Source organism: Neopelma chrysocephalum, unplaced genomic scaffold, assembly GCF_003984885.1.
Source record: "Neopelma chrysocephalum unplaced genomic scaffold, ASM398488v2 Primary Assembly neopelma1_44, whole genome shotgun sequence".
NCBI lineage: Eukaryota > Metazoa > Chordata > Aves > Passeriformes > Pipridae > Neopelma > Neopelma chrysocephalum.
The window spans coordinates 13,906,479-13,922,887 of record NW_020897703.1 but is presented as its reverse complement, the minus strand read 5'-3'; the positions used below and the strand labels follow the sequence as shown (position 1 = coordinate 13,922,887).

At 38.8% G+C, this 16,409-nt stretch overlaps 1 protein-coding gene across 4 annotated transcripts in view; it reads left to right on the top strand.

The window, feature by feature from the left end:
• The window catches only part of ITGA6 (integrin subunit alpha 6), a 105,273-nt gene extending 91,982 nt beyond the window's left edge, over positions 1-13,291 (top strand). For 3 of the 4 annotated variants that reach the window (XM_027678554.1, XM_027678552.1, XM_027678550.1), the window contains 14 exons: positions 563-720; positions 1,673-1,828; positions 2,553-2,668; positions 3,584-3,773; positions 3,861-3,944; positions 4,146-4,225; positions 4,381-4,458; positions 4,557-4,659; positions 5,635-5,808; positions 6,850-6,948; positions 7,309-7,419; positions 7,503-7,601; positions 7,934-8,059; positions 11,235-13,291. In XM_027678554.1, the coding sequence (XP_027534355.1) occupies positions 563-720; positions 1,673-1,828; positions 2,553-2,668; positions 3,584-3,773; positions 3,861-3,944; positions 4,146-4,225; positions 4,381-4,458; positions 4,557-4,659; positions 5,635-5,808; positions 6,850-6,948; positions 7,309-7,419; positions 7,503-7,601; positions 7,934-8,059; positions 11,235-11,375 (1,715 nt within the window). In that variant the 3' untranslated portion in view covers positions 11,376-13,291. Of the gene's footprint in view, positions 1-562; positions 721-1,672; positions 1,829-2,552; positions 2,669-3,583; positions 3,774-3,860; positions 3,945-4,145; positions 4,226-4,380; positions 4,459-4,556; positions 4,660-5,634; positions 5,809-6,849; positions 6,949-7,308; positions 7,420-7,502; positions 7,602-7,933; positions 8,060-9,485; positions 9,616-11,234 lie in introns of all 4 variants that reach the window. The other variant, XM_027678551.1, reaches the window with a different exon arrangement.
• Positions 13,292-16,409: the final 3,118 nt, after the last annotated feature.

Below are 16,409 nucleotides of genomic sequence, written 5' to 3'. Positions count from 1 at the left end.
TGGCACACTCAGTGCTGTTCCCATCCGTGCAACATTGAATTGGCTCAGTGAAGAGAACGATTAAAACATGCACCGAGTTCAGGTCTATCAAAACATGCCTTAGCACACAACTAGAAAGCTCTAGTCACACTTGTGCTTTCAGTGGTAAAATTAACAGTGTACTCTGACCTCAGAATCCTGCTGGCTCTCAGGTGCCATTTGGGACACAACAGGAATCCCAGACAGCCAAGTTAGGATATTTACATTGTGGTACCTCAGCCCTCTGCTGGCTCTGCAGCAGCAATTACAGCTCCCCCGTAAAGGAACGGTGTACTTTGGGAATAACAGGATTTGGTTTAGAAGTTTGCTACAGATCACGCATGGGGTACCTGGCCCTTGACTGTGGTGGGACAAAACTGACAGAAAGTTTTGTAAATAACTGAAAACAGTTTGTGAAGCCCAGGACTGGCTGAAACAATCTTCTAGAATAATGCTGTAAGATCATACCTGGAGAAGTTAAAGTTCTTTTTAATAAGGCAATGATTCTTTTTTTGTAGTGACTTATTTTATTTTTTCCACACAGAGATCAACTATACGTTTGAAGTGGAAAACGAGAGGCGGCAGCTGGGCCTGCCGTCCAGGGTACGGTTCAGTGACCACTCGTCTGATCAGTTTACTGCAAGTACAACCCTGAGGGGACAGAACTCATGGGAGTGCGTGACTACAAAGCTTGTACTACAGGTAAGGAAGAGTATTTTATTTCCTTTTCATTTAGATCCATTTAAACCAAAAAAAAAAAGCTTTTTTCTTTTTCAGCTTCATGGAAGGAATCTTTGTATATAATTTAAAAGCCACATGCAATATAAAGCTTCAAAAATAGAACCTCCCCATAGTTTAGTACTTTACTATTCCCTGCACACATGCTGCTTCCTCCTGTTGCTTTTCTTGCAAAGTATGTATAAAAGTTGTAGCCACTGCAGCATGCTCTGGAGGTCAATAGAGCTGAACTGATTTCAAACAATAGAGAGGAACTAAATGCCAGAAATGGAGAGCTATTTCCAACAGAAGTAATTGTTACAGAATTTAATGGTGTGACTGTCTAGGAAAAGAATTTTAACCCATGGGTTTTGGAGTGGATGAATGGGCAGGGCAAGAAAGCTTGGTGTGTGCTCTCTTGACTTGGCTGCTACACTGCCCGTTAACGGTGGCATTGCTCCAGGAGCTGAACAAACTCCCTCTCTGTGGCTCAGCAGGAATGAGTCCTCCTCCAAGGTTTCTTTTGACCACAGCAGATTAAAGAGCTTGAATTTATGCAATAGAATCATAGAATGTTTTGGGTTGGAAGGGACCCTTAAAGATCATCCAGTTCCAACCCCCCTGCCATGGACAGGGACACCTTCCATTAGACCAGGTTGCTCAGAGCTCAATCCAACCTATTCTAACTTTATTTTACTGCTGGAGTGTGAATTTTACCTGCCTGAATTACCATCTGTTGTTCCTAAGAATTCTTAATGGTGAGAGAAATCATCAGATTGGGAAGCCAGGAAAAAGAAAGGCAGGCTGTGCACTTTGTGTTCTTGCATGTGTTTAGAAAATGCTGTTTAGAAAAAGCTCATTTTTGTGTTGTTTTTCATCTCTGCATGGTATACTAACTATGCCATTTATTTTAATATTTTATTTAATATTTTAACAGGAAAAAATTAAAGATAAGCTACGTCCCATTCCAGTATCAGTCAGTGTTAAAATTGCTGGCCTGGAGTCTAGCTCACCGTCCACAAGAAAAGAGAGTACACTTCCAGATCTTATACCAATTCTAAATTCAAATGAATCTGAAACAAAGACCACAAAAGTAAGCCTTTGATATCACATATTCATATAAATCTGCACATCTATAAGTAACTGAATTTTAAAGACTGTAGAAAGCTAAATGATGGCCAAAGGAAACAACTGGGGTGGCACTGGACTTGCAACTACTGGCTTATTATTTTATATTTTGTTCTGAACTTGTTAGCACATGTTATGAACTAGATCCTGCGTTTATTTTGCAACAAAAGTGAAGATGGCATAGCTGCTAGGGTTTTTTCCCTCTCCCCAGCAAGTTTAGGAGGAAATGTACTTTTGATTAAAAATGGAAATCCATTGTCTCCTGCTGTGAACACTTGTCTCACATAACAAAATAATGTACAGTTTAATCCTTCCGCTGGATGTTGTAACAGCCTTTGAGCAATGACTGCAGTAGTGATGTAAAAGGGAGAGAATATCTCAGTTAAAAGTTTGCATTTCCTCAGTGCTCACTGAAGAATCAGACTTAAGGATGTATTTCCTTATTAGAAGGGTACCTCTCACTTAGAATTATCCAACTCTGCTTTTTAGTTATATTTCAAGTTCTAAATTACCAAGATCAAGGGCTATATATCTCACAAAGAAAAACTTGACAGGCAGGTGAAAATCTGACCTCTGTCCAGGAAAGTGTCTCTGAGTTCCGCGTAGATGCTTTATGCAGTGCACTTGAGAAATCTTGTTTTAAGCTACTATCGTATGTCAGGCGGTAAAATTGCTTTGGTTTTATTTAGGTGGAGTTCTTAAAAGAAGGATGTGGAGAAGACAATGAATGTCACAGCAATCTGAAACTTCAGTACCGGTTTTGCACTAGAGAAGGAAATGAAGACAGGTTCACTTCTCTACCGCTGTAAGCCTTGATTAATGCATTGCTAAAGTTCAAATTATTAACAAGTGCTTAAAAGAACTTTTAGGAGAGGGTTCTGGGAGAGAGAGCAGCTTTGTTTTCTGTCTGGCAAACACAACCCAGCGTAATAGTACTGATCTGTCAGGAGGAGGAAAGAGGGGAGAGGGGATGAGCTTGAGAAGAAAAGTGGTACAGAGTCAAATGGATACAAAGTGGCCACAACTGTGCAGGTGTGGACTAAAAGAAAAAAATTTTTGACACCTGGAGAAATGAGATTCTAAACCAACCTCGCAGTAGTTTACTGTGTGACACTGTTAACTGTTTTGTAGATGAAATTTTATTGTGAGTATGACAACTTAAGGCAGTATAGTCTAGTAGCCCAAGACAAGCAGTTACCGAGAAATAAACAGAGTAACCATTTCACTGTCACAAACATCCAGCACCCCGCTGCATCCCTCCTCCCTGGAAGGCCAGTGAAATTAGAGAAGGGGTAAAACAAATAGAAGGAGGTGTGTTTACTCACTGTCAACAGTCAGTCACCTTTAGCAGTGAGGGCCACACCCTGACTCAGAAGCCAAAATCATGCACTTTACAAGAAAAAAGCAGATCAGTAGATTGATTTGGAGAAAATTCATCACTACTGAATGTGAATCAGATGAAAGTGCTAGTTCAGAAATACTATAAACTTGATTACTTGAGGGATTTATCAGTCTGTTCTGTCCTGTTAACTGCTGGCCACTTTCAGAGATGAAATACTGGTCTGGGGGAAAAAAACTATGAACGTTCATGTGTTTATAGCCTTACAGTAATTCTTGCTAATACAGGAAATTCTATTCAAGTAAACCATGAGAAGAAGCAAACTTTCATACGCATTTGTTTTCCTAATGCACACAACCCTGCATACTCTTGCTTCTGTAGGGAAAACAATGTGCCAGTGCTTGTTCTGAAAGATCAGAAAGATATTGCCCTGGAAATAACAGTGACAAACAATCCATCTAATCCAAAAAATCCACAAGAAGATGGTGAAGATGCATATGAAGCTAAACTAATTGCAACTTTTCCAGACAGTCTGACGTACTCTGCATTCAGGGAGATGAGGGGTTATCCTGTAAGTATTTTTAAGAGAAAATACGTTAAAAATTTTTAAATATTTTCAGGTAATTTTAATACTGATAAATGTATTCTGTTCAATCAGGAAAAACAGCTAACGTGTGGTGCTAACCAAAATGGTTCTCAAGCAGAGTGTGAACTTGGAAATCCTTTTAAGAGAAATTCCAATGTAAGTTGCAACTATTTTACTCAAGTTGTAAAATCTCATTTCTGACTGCGGTCGTCCAAAGTTTCTGTGTGCCGGAACTGAAAATTTGATTTAGACCTGTCTTTTTAACTCCAGAACTTGATGGTGCATTTTTATAATATTGCATATATCAATATATTTTACAAAATGTTTATGTATTTCATTATATTCTTTCTTGTCTAGGTAACCTTTTATCTGATCTTAAGTACCACTAAAGTTAATGTTGATACAACAGATTTGGACATTAACCTGAAGCTGGAAACGTAAGTTTTCTTGGTGTTCATGCACATGCGCTGTGTTTTTATATACAGTCATAAACATTTTGAATTCATTTGTTCCTTTCACAGAAGTAATTTAATAGTAAAGTGAAAACCATTACATTTGTAAAATAAACACCATTGTTTCCTTTTCATTGTAGAACAAGCACTCAAGTTAATTTGACTCCAATTACAGCCAGTGCTAAAGTGGTTATTGAATTGCTTTTATCGCTCACTGGGTAAGTGTTGATAGCATAACAAATGGGGGTCTGGGGACAGTTCTGCTGCAGACTCATATAAATCTGACTATTTTCCTTCCCCACCCCCACCTGAACAGAATTGCTAAGCCTTCTCAGGTGTATTTTGGAGGTAACATCGTTGGTGAGAGTGCTATGAAATCTGAAGATAATATTGGAAGCCTCATAGAGTATGAATTCAGAGTGAGTATTTAGATAAAGTCAACAGCTGCTTTTAATCAAATGCACAGCTTATCATTTTATGCATATGAATACTTGGAAAAGTTGATATATTTGAATTGGGTTTCCTTGTACCAAATTCCTGACTTTCTTTAGGCTTTGATATTTTATGGTCATATTTTGAGGAAGTGACCTGAGTCTGTCTGTACACTTTTTTTTTTTGTGGAGCAGTTCATGCATGTTCAGTTGTAGGGCATAAACCCCCTGCAGGTAGGGAACAAAAGTCAGAGCAGAACCTGCCTGTGGCCTGCCCAGGCACTGGCTGGTGCCCACAGGCAGCGAGTTATGGGCACGTGCTGCCTGCAGGGCTGAGCTGGCACATGGAGACACCGCAAGAGCCCCTCCGAGCGTGTGAGTCTATTCCACTGGTTTCATCTTCAAATATAAATCAAGGAGAAGACTAAGAGAAAAATTAAAGTCCATCTCCATCAGTCCTTTATTTCCTTCTGTACCTGCATGCATGTATTACAGTAGCAGGAGTTAGAATAGCTGATTTAGAACTTGCTATCATGAATAGTAACACTAGGCAAGGAAAAAAGAGGTTGGGAAACAACTTTCATACTTACGAGAGCAAGAGCTGGTTATCTCTGTGTGTCAGAGTTCCTCATAACTTGCAGTTTGCCTCAGTTATGTAACTGCATGATTTGTTAACTCTAAATTGGAGTTGTCATTTCACATGAGAATAGATTTCTAAAAATCAACAATTAAAAGTTTGTTAGGGAGTTTTAAATCTTACATTTTTAAGTCCTATATTTACTTGCTATCCAAGTGTGCTACTTTTAGTATATGCTTTGTCTTTGTAGTGCTTTGACTGCCTTTCATCTGATCTAAATTTCCTGCTAGCTGCATGTTTAAAGCTTGGCCGAGTCAATAATGTTTTCAAGAAAAAAAATCCCTTTAAAAAGTATTTCACAGTTTAAAGAACGTTTGTTTTAATAGGTAACTAACTTGGGCAGACCACTGAAAACATTTGGCACTGCTTCCCTGGACATCCAGTGGCCTAAGGAAATTAATAATGGCAAATGGCTGCTTTATTTGGTGAAAATAGACTCCAAAGGCTTGGAAAAAGTCTCCTGTCAACCTGAGAATGAAATCAACATTCTGCATGTTGTGGTATGTTATGTTACCCTGTCTTCTATTCGTGAATTGGTACAAATGAAAGCACTCCACAGCACGTGATAGTAGGGCATATCAGAGCTCGCTCCAGAAGGATTTATTTTTTTATCTAAAGAAGCTCACAAGTACAATACATGAACAATGTATCAAAGATTAAGCTTATTAGGAGGCTTCATAACAGCTAATGAGGCTAATATGCTAAAGGGTAGATGCTGTGTTGGTGTGACTGGTTTTGCAATGGGCTCTCCTGGCATATGCTCTTACACAGGATGAAACTGCTGATTGCTCTAACCAATTTCATCAGCATTATTGAAATCTCTTCAATAAAAAAAACCCTGAGTTCTTACTCAGAAAACAATAAATAACTGTAAACATCTCCCCAGCCTGGAGGAATTCTTTGTAATTTTTTAAAGACAAAGGGCTTGCACTTAAATTTACTTATTTACAACAAATATAATAAAAAGAATTTCTCAGGCAATTCTTATAGGCCTGCCTTGTGCCTATCTAGCAAGATCTTTTTCCTAAAACCTAAGCCTTTTTTCTTTTTTTCATATAATTTTAAGATCATATGGGAGGAGTTTTATTTTCCACCATTAAAACCGCATGTACATAAATCCATTCTTGTCAGATCACTATATTAATATAATTTTTACTGACTGTAATTACTATACAGTTCAAAAAACCCTGCATCTGTCAGCCTCAGCGCAACCTTATTCTTTTAGCAGAGTACCATTAATACCCTTTATCTAGAACAAAAATGGAGATAGCATTGAAGGCTTTATAAATCTAAACCTCCCCTTGCCCTATTAAAGAAAATAGTCAGTTGGCCTTTCTTTAGGTAATCTCAAATTTTAGTAGCTGTCCCAACTTTACTATTAGCAATAAATGTAGGTAAATAGGGATATATAATGATGTCACTTGTGCTGATTTTGGAAGAAGAAAATACTCACTGAACTCTAGTTTCACTGGTTGTATGGGGTCAGAATTAAAAGATTCTTATGATAAACTAGTTTTTATTTATTTTTTTTCCCCTTTTAGGAATCCCATAACTCAAGAAGGAAGCGTGAGGTTGCAGAGAAGCAGATCACGGACAGCCAAGCGTTTCCTTTATTTGCAGAAAGAAAACACAAAATCTTGGTATGTAGTCTTGGATCAGATATGTCCCCCTGCACTTATAAGAGGGCTTTTCTGAGTTTGTCAGGGTGAAAGAATTTCTCTCTATCTTGTTTTTATCTTACATCCAAGTACTAATGCTTTTAAAATTTGAAATTATCTACTGATGAGAGTGAACTAGGAAAGAATATTTGCTTTGTTATCTACTTTAAAATAAACAGGTAATAGTATCTTCATGGTATTTTTCTATTGCTGTTAGTACAAACGGATACTGGTTCTTGCACATAAGTATGATGCATATAATCCAATTTTTAATCTTGGGGTGAGGTTTAAACAGTCTGTGAGAACGTGATCTTATTTACATGTAGAAATTTGTAATTGCAGGACTGCAATGTAAATGCACGGTGTGTGGACATAAAATGTCCCCTGAAGGGTTTAGACAGCAAGGCATCTATTGTGCTGCGTTCCAGACTGTGGAACAGCACTTTCTTAGAGGTAAGTCTTCTTACCTGTAATTTTTGAAAGGTCAGGGTTCTTTCCTGTTCTGTGCCTGATATCTGTATTTTATTTTGGAACAGGACTTCTCCAAAATGAATTACCTGGACGTTCTTGTTAGGGCTTCTATCAGTGTTCCTGCTGCAGCTAAGAATGTTAAACTCACAAATGAAGTTGCTCAGGTAGGTTCAGTGTTTAGTGCTAATCACGTATTATGGTTGTGATGATGCCAGCTGATCTCAAAAGACTAGGAAACAAACAAATTTAAAACAAAACTAGCTTAAAGTCTAACTTTTTAACGGAGTTTTGAATTATTGATCATTTTTACCTTTTAATTGGGTTGGGAAAATTCACTACCATATTGAAATGATACCAGTAGGTGTTCTTCTTCAAAAACATTTTGTAGAAGACATCTTGTTAGAGAAGAGATAAGACTGTATATGTTGTAGCTTTATAATTACACATGGATCTTCGGAAATGCTCTTTCCATCTTCACGTATTTTCTGTCCTTCAGGTGCGTGTTACTGTCTTTCCTGCAAAACCAGTAGCCCTTTATACGGGAGTACCTTGGTGGATCATTGCGGTGGCAATTCTTGCTGGAATACTGATGCTTGCACTGTTGGTATTCCTGCTGTGGAAGGTGAGTTTTTATTCATCTGGCTATTTTTTATTTCCTGCTCTATAACTGACAAGATAGCAAACTAATTAAGCAAATGATTAAGTATTTGGGACTCAAAATAGGGCAAAACTGCTCAAACCATACATTATTAGTTTCTCAATTTTGCAGCATTTGGAATTAAAATGGTTATATGGACAGACTTACGTAATTTTTCTGTTTTCACATCCTCAAAAGGAAGTATTTTGAGCTCTGGGCAAAATTCAAGACAAATGTTTAGAGACCATAGCTGGATACAGCTAATGGGAGCCTCTGCAGTTAGGTGTAAAACTTCATGTGAGCTGTTTACAAATGCTTTAGCAGGGCTATGTTCTCATAACATTAGAAGTACCATTAAACTGATAGTAGATAAAAATAACCAAAAGGTACAGTAATAATACACAGCCAACTGTGCTGGTGAATTTCTGTAGTATGGGCTTTTAAAAAATCTTAGGAGGAGTAAATAAGTATGTGTAGCAAAAGGTTAACAATTTGAGAAAGAAAAAAACAAGTACCTATTTTTCAAATGACCTTTGTAAAAATGCCAACTACTTGTAGTCCCAGGTATAACAGAACAGCTCTTTTATTCTTAGTTTTTACAGGGTAGACAGTTAGTATTTGCTGTTATGGGATTATTTTAGAAGGTTATTAAGAAAGAAGAGGTGAAGAAGACTATCCTGTCACTTTTTTTCCGGCAAAACTGCAGCAATTAGCTTTACTGAGGAACTACTATTTGCTGCAGGTTATTCCTCACAGGATAGTTATGACTTCCTTATTTTCTAATAAATGCCCAGCTGCTCCTGCATATGTTCCTGATGAATTAATACTTCAGGTAGGCTGTTAGGTTATAACTACTGGTGTTTTACTTCACATGAAAATACAAGCATTTTTTACACGCACACACAGCGTAAAATGCTGCTTTTGATGACAAACTCTGTGCTGTATTATGAAGGACAAACATTATACTGCAAAGACAGATACATAATTGGTTTAAGATAAAAGCTTGTGTTGAACAGGTCAAAGCAGTAATTGTTTTTGTTCTACCCTTTGTTCTTGTCTGTCCTGTGCACTGGTCCACAAACAGCTTTCTAGGCTTCTTGGACATAATTTATTGTACCTTTTCTTAAAAAAATCCAAGCAATTTATTACAAATTTACCAAAATGCCTCTAAAATAATATTGTCAGGTTATTCTGTTAATAACTTGGGTTATTCTGTTACTTTATAGATCAAGTTAGTCCAAGAAGTTCTCAGATCTAGAAACAGCTGAGTTCTTGTTATTTTTTTTTTGTTTTTGGTTGGCCTGTGGAGGGATAACAGGAAGACAGTTCACAGAGTTAATTAAAGTTAGTTTTAATAGGTTTGACATCTTCCAGTCCACAAAAATTGACTAAATACCTTGCTTCCTTGTAGTGTGGTTTCTTCAAGAGAAATAAGAAAGATCATTACGATGCCACATATCACAAGGCTGAGATCCATGCTCAGCCATCTGATAAAGAGAGGCTTACTTCTGATGCATAGTATTGATCTACTTCTGTAATTGGTAACTGATGATATTTTTTAATTTTTAGCTGTGGCACATGCTATGGTTGTGGTGGCTAACTGTGAAGCTTTTTCTGCATATGTTCTATTAACTTTTGGATTTCAAACTGTTGTACTTGCTTGCTCATGCTGTTGATAATTTTCAGCCTTTGGTGCATGTGAACACACACAGGTGTTTACCTTGGTCTAAAATACTTCTTGTTTATTTCTTTAGCAAACATATTGTTCTTTTGCAATGGGGTTTAGTCTTTTTTTTAAATTTATGTTTTAACACTACAAGTGAGTCTTTAAGCTTGCAAGACAGTAATCAACACTGTAGAGTTAAAATGTAAACATATATAAACGTGGATGATATATAAACTTGCTTTACTAACCTTTAGTGCATGCTAAAAGGTCCACGTTGCTTATAATGAGAGGGGTTTTCATAATGAGAATTTATTGCATGGAAACATCTGTTTTACTTGAGTTCTAAGGTACACTTTTCTAGGAACACACTTTGCTGAAGGTACTAGATGCTTTATGCTTCCAGAAACCTTTATTCAAATTAAGGTATCACATGCTTGTACATTATATCAGTAAGTGATGCTTGGGATCAGGGGGTGGGGAAGAATTCTTAATGAATTATGTCAAAACAGTGTGTAATGAAATCTTAACTATGAGATTGCTGAAGATTTGGTCTATGCTCACTATAACTTTTTTAATTCAGGTCCATGTAAGTTCTAATACTAAAAAAAACTCTAACTGCCAACCAAACAAAATCAAAAAACCCAGCACTCTAAACACTACGAACAAAAAGACCTTGCCACTTTAATCTTTTCTTACCCCCAGCAGTACCTAATGACAGCTGGATGGCACAATGTCTCTTAACCCTAATCTTACCTCAGTGATCTGTAAGCATGCACAGCTGAGTGTCTGCCAATCATGATCTTGGTAACATGGTGGCCATAGCTCCATTTTGTTTTGAAAATTAATTTCAATCTGTTCCTCTATATTTAAAATCAGTTTTTACAGTGGCTTTGGATAAGAAATTGCAGAGCACAAATAAACTGTACAGGATTTTATCTAGAGTGATTTCCCATGGCAAAGTAAGCAAGACTTGTGTTTCTAATACTGCATATGTGTAATTAGTTCAGATGACTATAGCTGAGATGGTGCTTTGAAAAACAAGGCCCTAGTTTAACTTTTCTTGAAGGTTCTGGAAGTCTTTTTGTAGATTTTTAAGGGTAAATCATGTCACCATGCAGGAAGACACTGAAGTACACAGTTACCTTTGATTCAGGAGAAGCAGCTTTCCTGAACTGTACCTACTTCTTTGTGTAGCAGTAAATGCTCTCATTAGATGAATGAACAGCTTTGTACTGGAGGGAATCTTTTTAAGGTGTTAGATTACCACCATATGGTCAGACTGTGCCATTTGTCTTCAAGTGCTGCTGGAACAACTAATGTACACCTGCTGCCTCACATTTTTACAGCTATGTATGCTACATTTTTGGCTTACATATTTTTCTTTTCAATTTTCTTACCTTTGTATTTTTGCAAAGGAAGAATTTAGTGCCTCTATGATTGTAGTACTTTGGCAGCAACTTAAACCTAAACTGTTCTTTTTCTCCTCTACCCCAGTGTGGGTTCTTCCAGCGTTCCAGGTACGAAGACAGTGTCCCCAGCTATCACGCTGTAAGAATTCGAAAAGAAGAGCGACAGATCAAAGATGAGACAAAACAGTGGTTCACAAAATGGAATGAAAATGAAAGTTATTCTTAGAGAAAAATGTTTTCCATCCAGAAAGTTCAGATAGAGGTTAAGCTTTTCATTAATGGAATACTGATGGAGTTAGACCTATGAACACTATGGACATTCACCATTTGATTGTAGATATTACTAATACTGAGGCTTTTATTTGCACAGTTAAAATTGCTTCAACAGACTTTATTTGCATTATTTAATTTTCAGACTGCCTCTTTCCCCTCTCAAATCTAACCCACACTTCAGAAAATACTATGTTGATTTGGGGTCTTTTCTGCAAAATATGCAAAACCACTATAGCAGACCTTTTCCTGTGATCCTGACCTTCTTCCTGGGTATGTAAGGAATGGACAATTAACGTCAAGACAGGTTCTCCATTGTTCCCTCAATGCATAGTGCTTTACAAACACACAGTGGCCTTAACACACTTTGTTCAAGTATAACTGAAGACCTGCAAGTTTGCTTTAGTCATAACCTTTACCTGCAGCAGTAGTTAGGGCTTAACAAGAAGCATCATCTTAAATTACATGTGCAATGGGTCATGTTGCTTGATTTTTTAAATTTTTTTTTTAAGATCAGATTGTGTGATTCTTGCTCACAACAAATATACACAGGTTTTTTTTAAAAAGAGAGGCTTGAATATTAGATGTACTTTTTGTATATATATATTTTAGTCATTTTTGTATTTATTTTTGTTATAAATCATTGTCTTTGACTAAATGTTAGGTCAAAGACTTAAATGAATTTTCAAATCCACTGTGTTTTTGAACTTAAGATTATGAGACCTGAGGCTTTCACTGCATTTTAATAAGTAACTGAAGGTGCCAATACTTTCTAAAAATGTAAATATTTATGCTAATAATGTGTATGGGGCCTTTCTTTTCCTGATACTTTTAAGTTTATGTGTTGTAACATCAGGTCTTGTAACATGATTTGTATATTATTGCAGACTATTTAAGGATTTGGACACCAAGCAGAAGTAGGGGTTTAGATAGAGTTTTATACTTGCTGTAAGAAAGTGAGTTCTCTCAAAACAGCTTTCCAGCTTCATAAGGACTTCCTCTTTGGCAAAAGGCATTGACTACTGCAACTGTTATACAGCACTTGAAGGAGTCTGTAGATGCCTCATTTACCTTCACTGTGTGGATCTGGAGCTGATCCACATTGAGACTACTGATTCATCTGGAATACCTGAATGTTGATAAAGTAGAACCATGATGTCGTTTATCAGTAATCTAGTTACTGTACCATAAGTGATAAAATTATTTAAAGAGTTTACTTTTTTACCCATGTTATAAAGTGTTGGTACTATTTAAGAACAAAGATTTAGTTCACAACTGTTTATTCCATGTGAAACAAAATTCTACTCAAAAAGTATGCATTTAATTGCTCATAATTTGAACTATGCAAAAACCTCTTGGTACTTTTTCCCCTCATAGGGTAAAAACCTGCTAGGAGGGCAGTTGTCAAGTGTCTTATTTTTACTACTAACTTTGAACATTAGTACGAAGGTGTGGTCACCTAAAAAGTTACAATTAATTTACTACACTCACCTTTCTTAACACTAAATAATCTCAATATGTTATGACTGATTTTTATGAACATTTGCATATGAATGTTGATGTTACCCAGTGTTTGAGCTTTTAAAATTCTAGCTTATTGCTGAAAGGCTCAGCAACATCAGAAGCCAGGCTAATCAGGGCTAAGAAGCTTAACAAATACCCCTGAATCTAAAAGCAGATTCTGGCCCTCGCCTAAGAACATGAATGTCTTAGCAGTGTTAAAGTGAAAGTTCTTGAAAAATAAGTCATGTCACTGGTATACTTTTATCTCAGACTTTCATTATACTGGCTAACAATGCTACATCATTCCATGATTAGAAATGACCTGTGGATATTTGTATAGAAGTGTGAAATAAATTTTTTTTAATTAAACATTGTCTTGGTAATAGTGATTTTATCATACTTAACTGAGGTGGCCATAGCCAAGTTCAGTAGAATATGCTGAAAGCCACAAGCTGTAACAAGTTCTCCGATTCTCGGTATTGCCATAGCTCCTGCTCCTGCCCCACGCAGAGGGGCAGACAAGGAGCTGCAGGAGATAACGCACAATCTCGTGCTCGCAGGCTCTCTGCTGCTTGCTGTGGCTGCCAGTGGTGCTCAGGGTCAGGCAGAGCCTGGAGCCTGGCAGAGCTCCAAGTGTCAGCTCCTGGCAAGGCAAGCTGCCCTCTCCTCACTCCATGCTTGCACTCACACTGCCCAGGGGACCTTCAATGCAACCAGCCTCCTAAAAATTTTCCTAAATGCTGCCAGATGAGTATTTGAGTAAGTAGGGGAGAGGGATACATCCCCCAAAATTGGTCAAGGACTTCATATACCTATCTCTATTTAGCAGTGAAAGATTGATTCTGACGGTCAGTAACACAATTGCAGGGTACAGCTTCAAGTCCACCAAAAAAACCCACAGAAAAGCCAAAAATACGCAGGGGGAAAACCCACAAAAACAACAGAGAAACAGTAGTTTATCTCTGCTTTTAAGATGTCAGCCCTCACAGGATCCTTTGCTCGCCTTTGCTGAGAGGCCTTTTGATGCAACAAAGCCTGAAGATAAGGGTTAGCTGGATATGTGCTAGGCCAGCATTTGTTGTGGGCAGGAAACTTCCAGGACTAGAACCAGAAGATGCCACTAGACCCTTCAGAGCATGTCAAAGATGTGAACTCAACCTGCATTTATTAAACAAGTATTCTCATTTACATAGGACAAGAAACATTTTTTACAAGACAAAATATGGACTGGGAGAACAGTTAAGTAGCTGATCATAAGGTTTAGTACTAATACAGTATATTGGGCTTTATATATGCTGATATATACCCTACACACATAGTACTATATATAGTATATATTATATATACAGTGGTACAGCACTACAAATAACAGTGTATGTGTATAGTATGTATATATGTACCCTTATAGAACCTAATGTACTGTATTTGCTATATATAGTGTGTGCTTGTGTGCAGTGTGTATGTATCTACATAAAAAACAGATACACTATATACCCTAAGGTACATAAGTGGGATGTGGGTAAACTGCAATATACCTTCACGTACCTTTAACTGTCAGAGCACAGGAGATGCATCTTACGAGAGAAGCTTTCAATGCAAGGGACCACCACAGCACAGTTTCAATAACGACCCGTGCAGAAGTTATATGTGGAAAAAGAGAGAACAGGGCACTTGGTTGGACGCAAATATCAGGAATCAGCCCATAAAGTGAAAGGAAACTTTTGAAAGTGGCACTGAACTACCAGTCCCCATTCAAAGCACCCATGTTCCAATGCTAATCATCATGACTGGAGTGTGTCTAAACTAATATCAACAGACCACACGGAACCAGAAAGCTGCTCATTTACAAACAGCTGAAATAACTTCTCCCAGCACAGAGTAGGCAAAGGTGGCAGCAGTTGGTTTGCAAAACTCAGGAGAACAAGCTGTCATGAAACAACCAGGCAACTGTAGCTGGCATGTGGACATGCTGGACGTGCTTCAGCTGGCCTGCCAGACAGCAGCCTGTGTGTCACAGGAAGAATGGAAGCAGTGTATTTCCCCATAGGGACTGTGTAAGCAGTTGCTTCAGTTTTTTATCCCGGTCCTCAGATGCCGTTAAATGTTTGTTTCTCTTCCCAGGCTATGGAGTCATAGACACTATACACCTTTTACAGCCTCATAAGCCTTGCTGAGTCCTAACCATGATCCTTGTGAGAAAAACACAGAAACTCCTTAGCCCAAGACACAGCCAAGGTGTGACACGGTCACTGTACACGGACTGGGGACCTGCAGTTTGCATTTTCCACACTGCAAGATAGACCTCTTTCCTCCTTTTCTTGCTCTCCAGAATGGTTGTCTGCAAGCTGCACCTTTCCAGGGCCATACCTCCCTCATCATAGAAAACAGGCAGAGAGAACAGGTGTCCTTGCTTCTGCTTACCTAAGTACTGCACACCAACATATATCCCCTTGGCACTAATAAACAGTATTTCACCTCTCAATCCCAGTGTCATCAGGGAATAGGGGAAGAAGGGACAGAAGAGTCAAATACTTTGGAAATAAGTTGATTAACAGAAATGTTTGCAAGATATTGCTTCGTTTCTTGAAGTGGAGGACTTCAGCAGTTAACAGTACAGAGCTGAGAAGTGCATCACTCCCAGGAATTTCTTTGTTGGGGTCCCTCTTCTGAGGTACCAAGCTACCAAATATCAAAATTGATCTGTGCCAATAAATCTATCTGTTGGAGATGAGAGCCTAATGTCAAAACTTCCTTAACATCTAAGTTTATCAGAAATGCTTATAATCACTCTTAACTGCTTTTTTTGGTTCATATTCTAGATATTTCTACCAGAGCAGGACAATAAACTATTAAATACACTGTTTGGTACCTCACATGTTGCATTAGCATCCTAACAGCCACTAAAGTGATTTAATGTGATCTATGGTCAAAGCGATTTTTAACCAATAGAGATGCATATGGTGCTCATTGTTGACAGATCGGGAGTCTACCTGTAAAGGCAGAAGCCCTATTTTTTCTCTGTATTTTTTTTTAATTCTTTTTTTTCCTAATAACTGAAACAAATCCCAGCCCATCCCACAGCTGGGCAAAGGGTGCGCTGTTAAGAAGACCGACTCCCCCAGGTGAGGCTCTGCCCTCCCGCCGACCCCCGGGGGCTCCGTCCCCGTCCCGTCCCGCGCTGAGCAGCGCACGGCCGAGCCCGCCGGCAGCGCTGAGCCTGAGCCTGGGCCCCCGCACCCACCGCCCCCGCCCCGGCGCCAGCGAGCACCCCGCAGCCCTGAGCCGGGCAGGCGGCGGCACCCGCCCCGCAGCGCCCCTGTACCTGTCCGTGGCGGGGCCCCTCCGGGAAGCGAGCGTCGCCTTCTCCCGGCGGGCCGTCAAGGTACCTCAGGGGCTGCCGGGCTGCTCCGGGCGCCCCCGCCCCGCTCCCTCAGAGCCGCCCTCTCCTCCGCCCACCTTCCCCTCGGGCACCTCCTCCTGGCGGCGC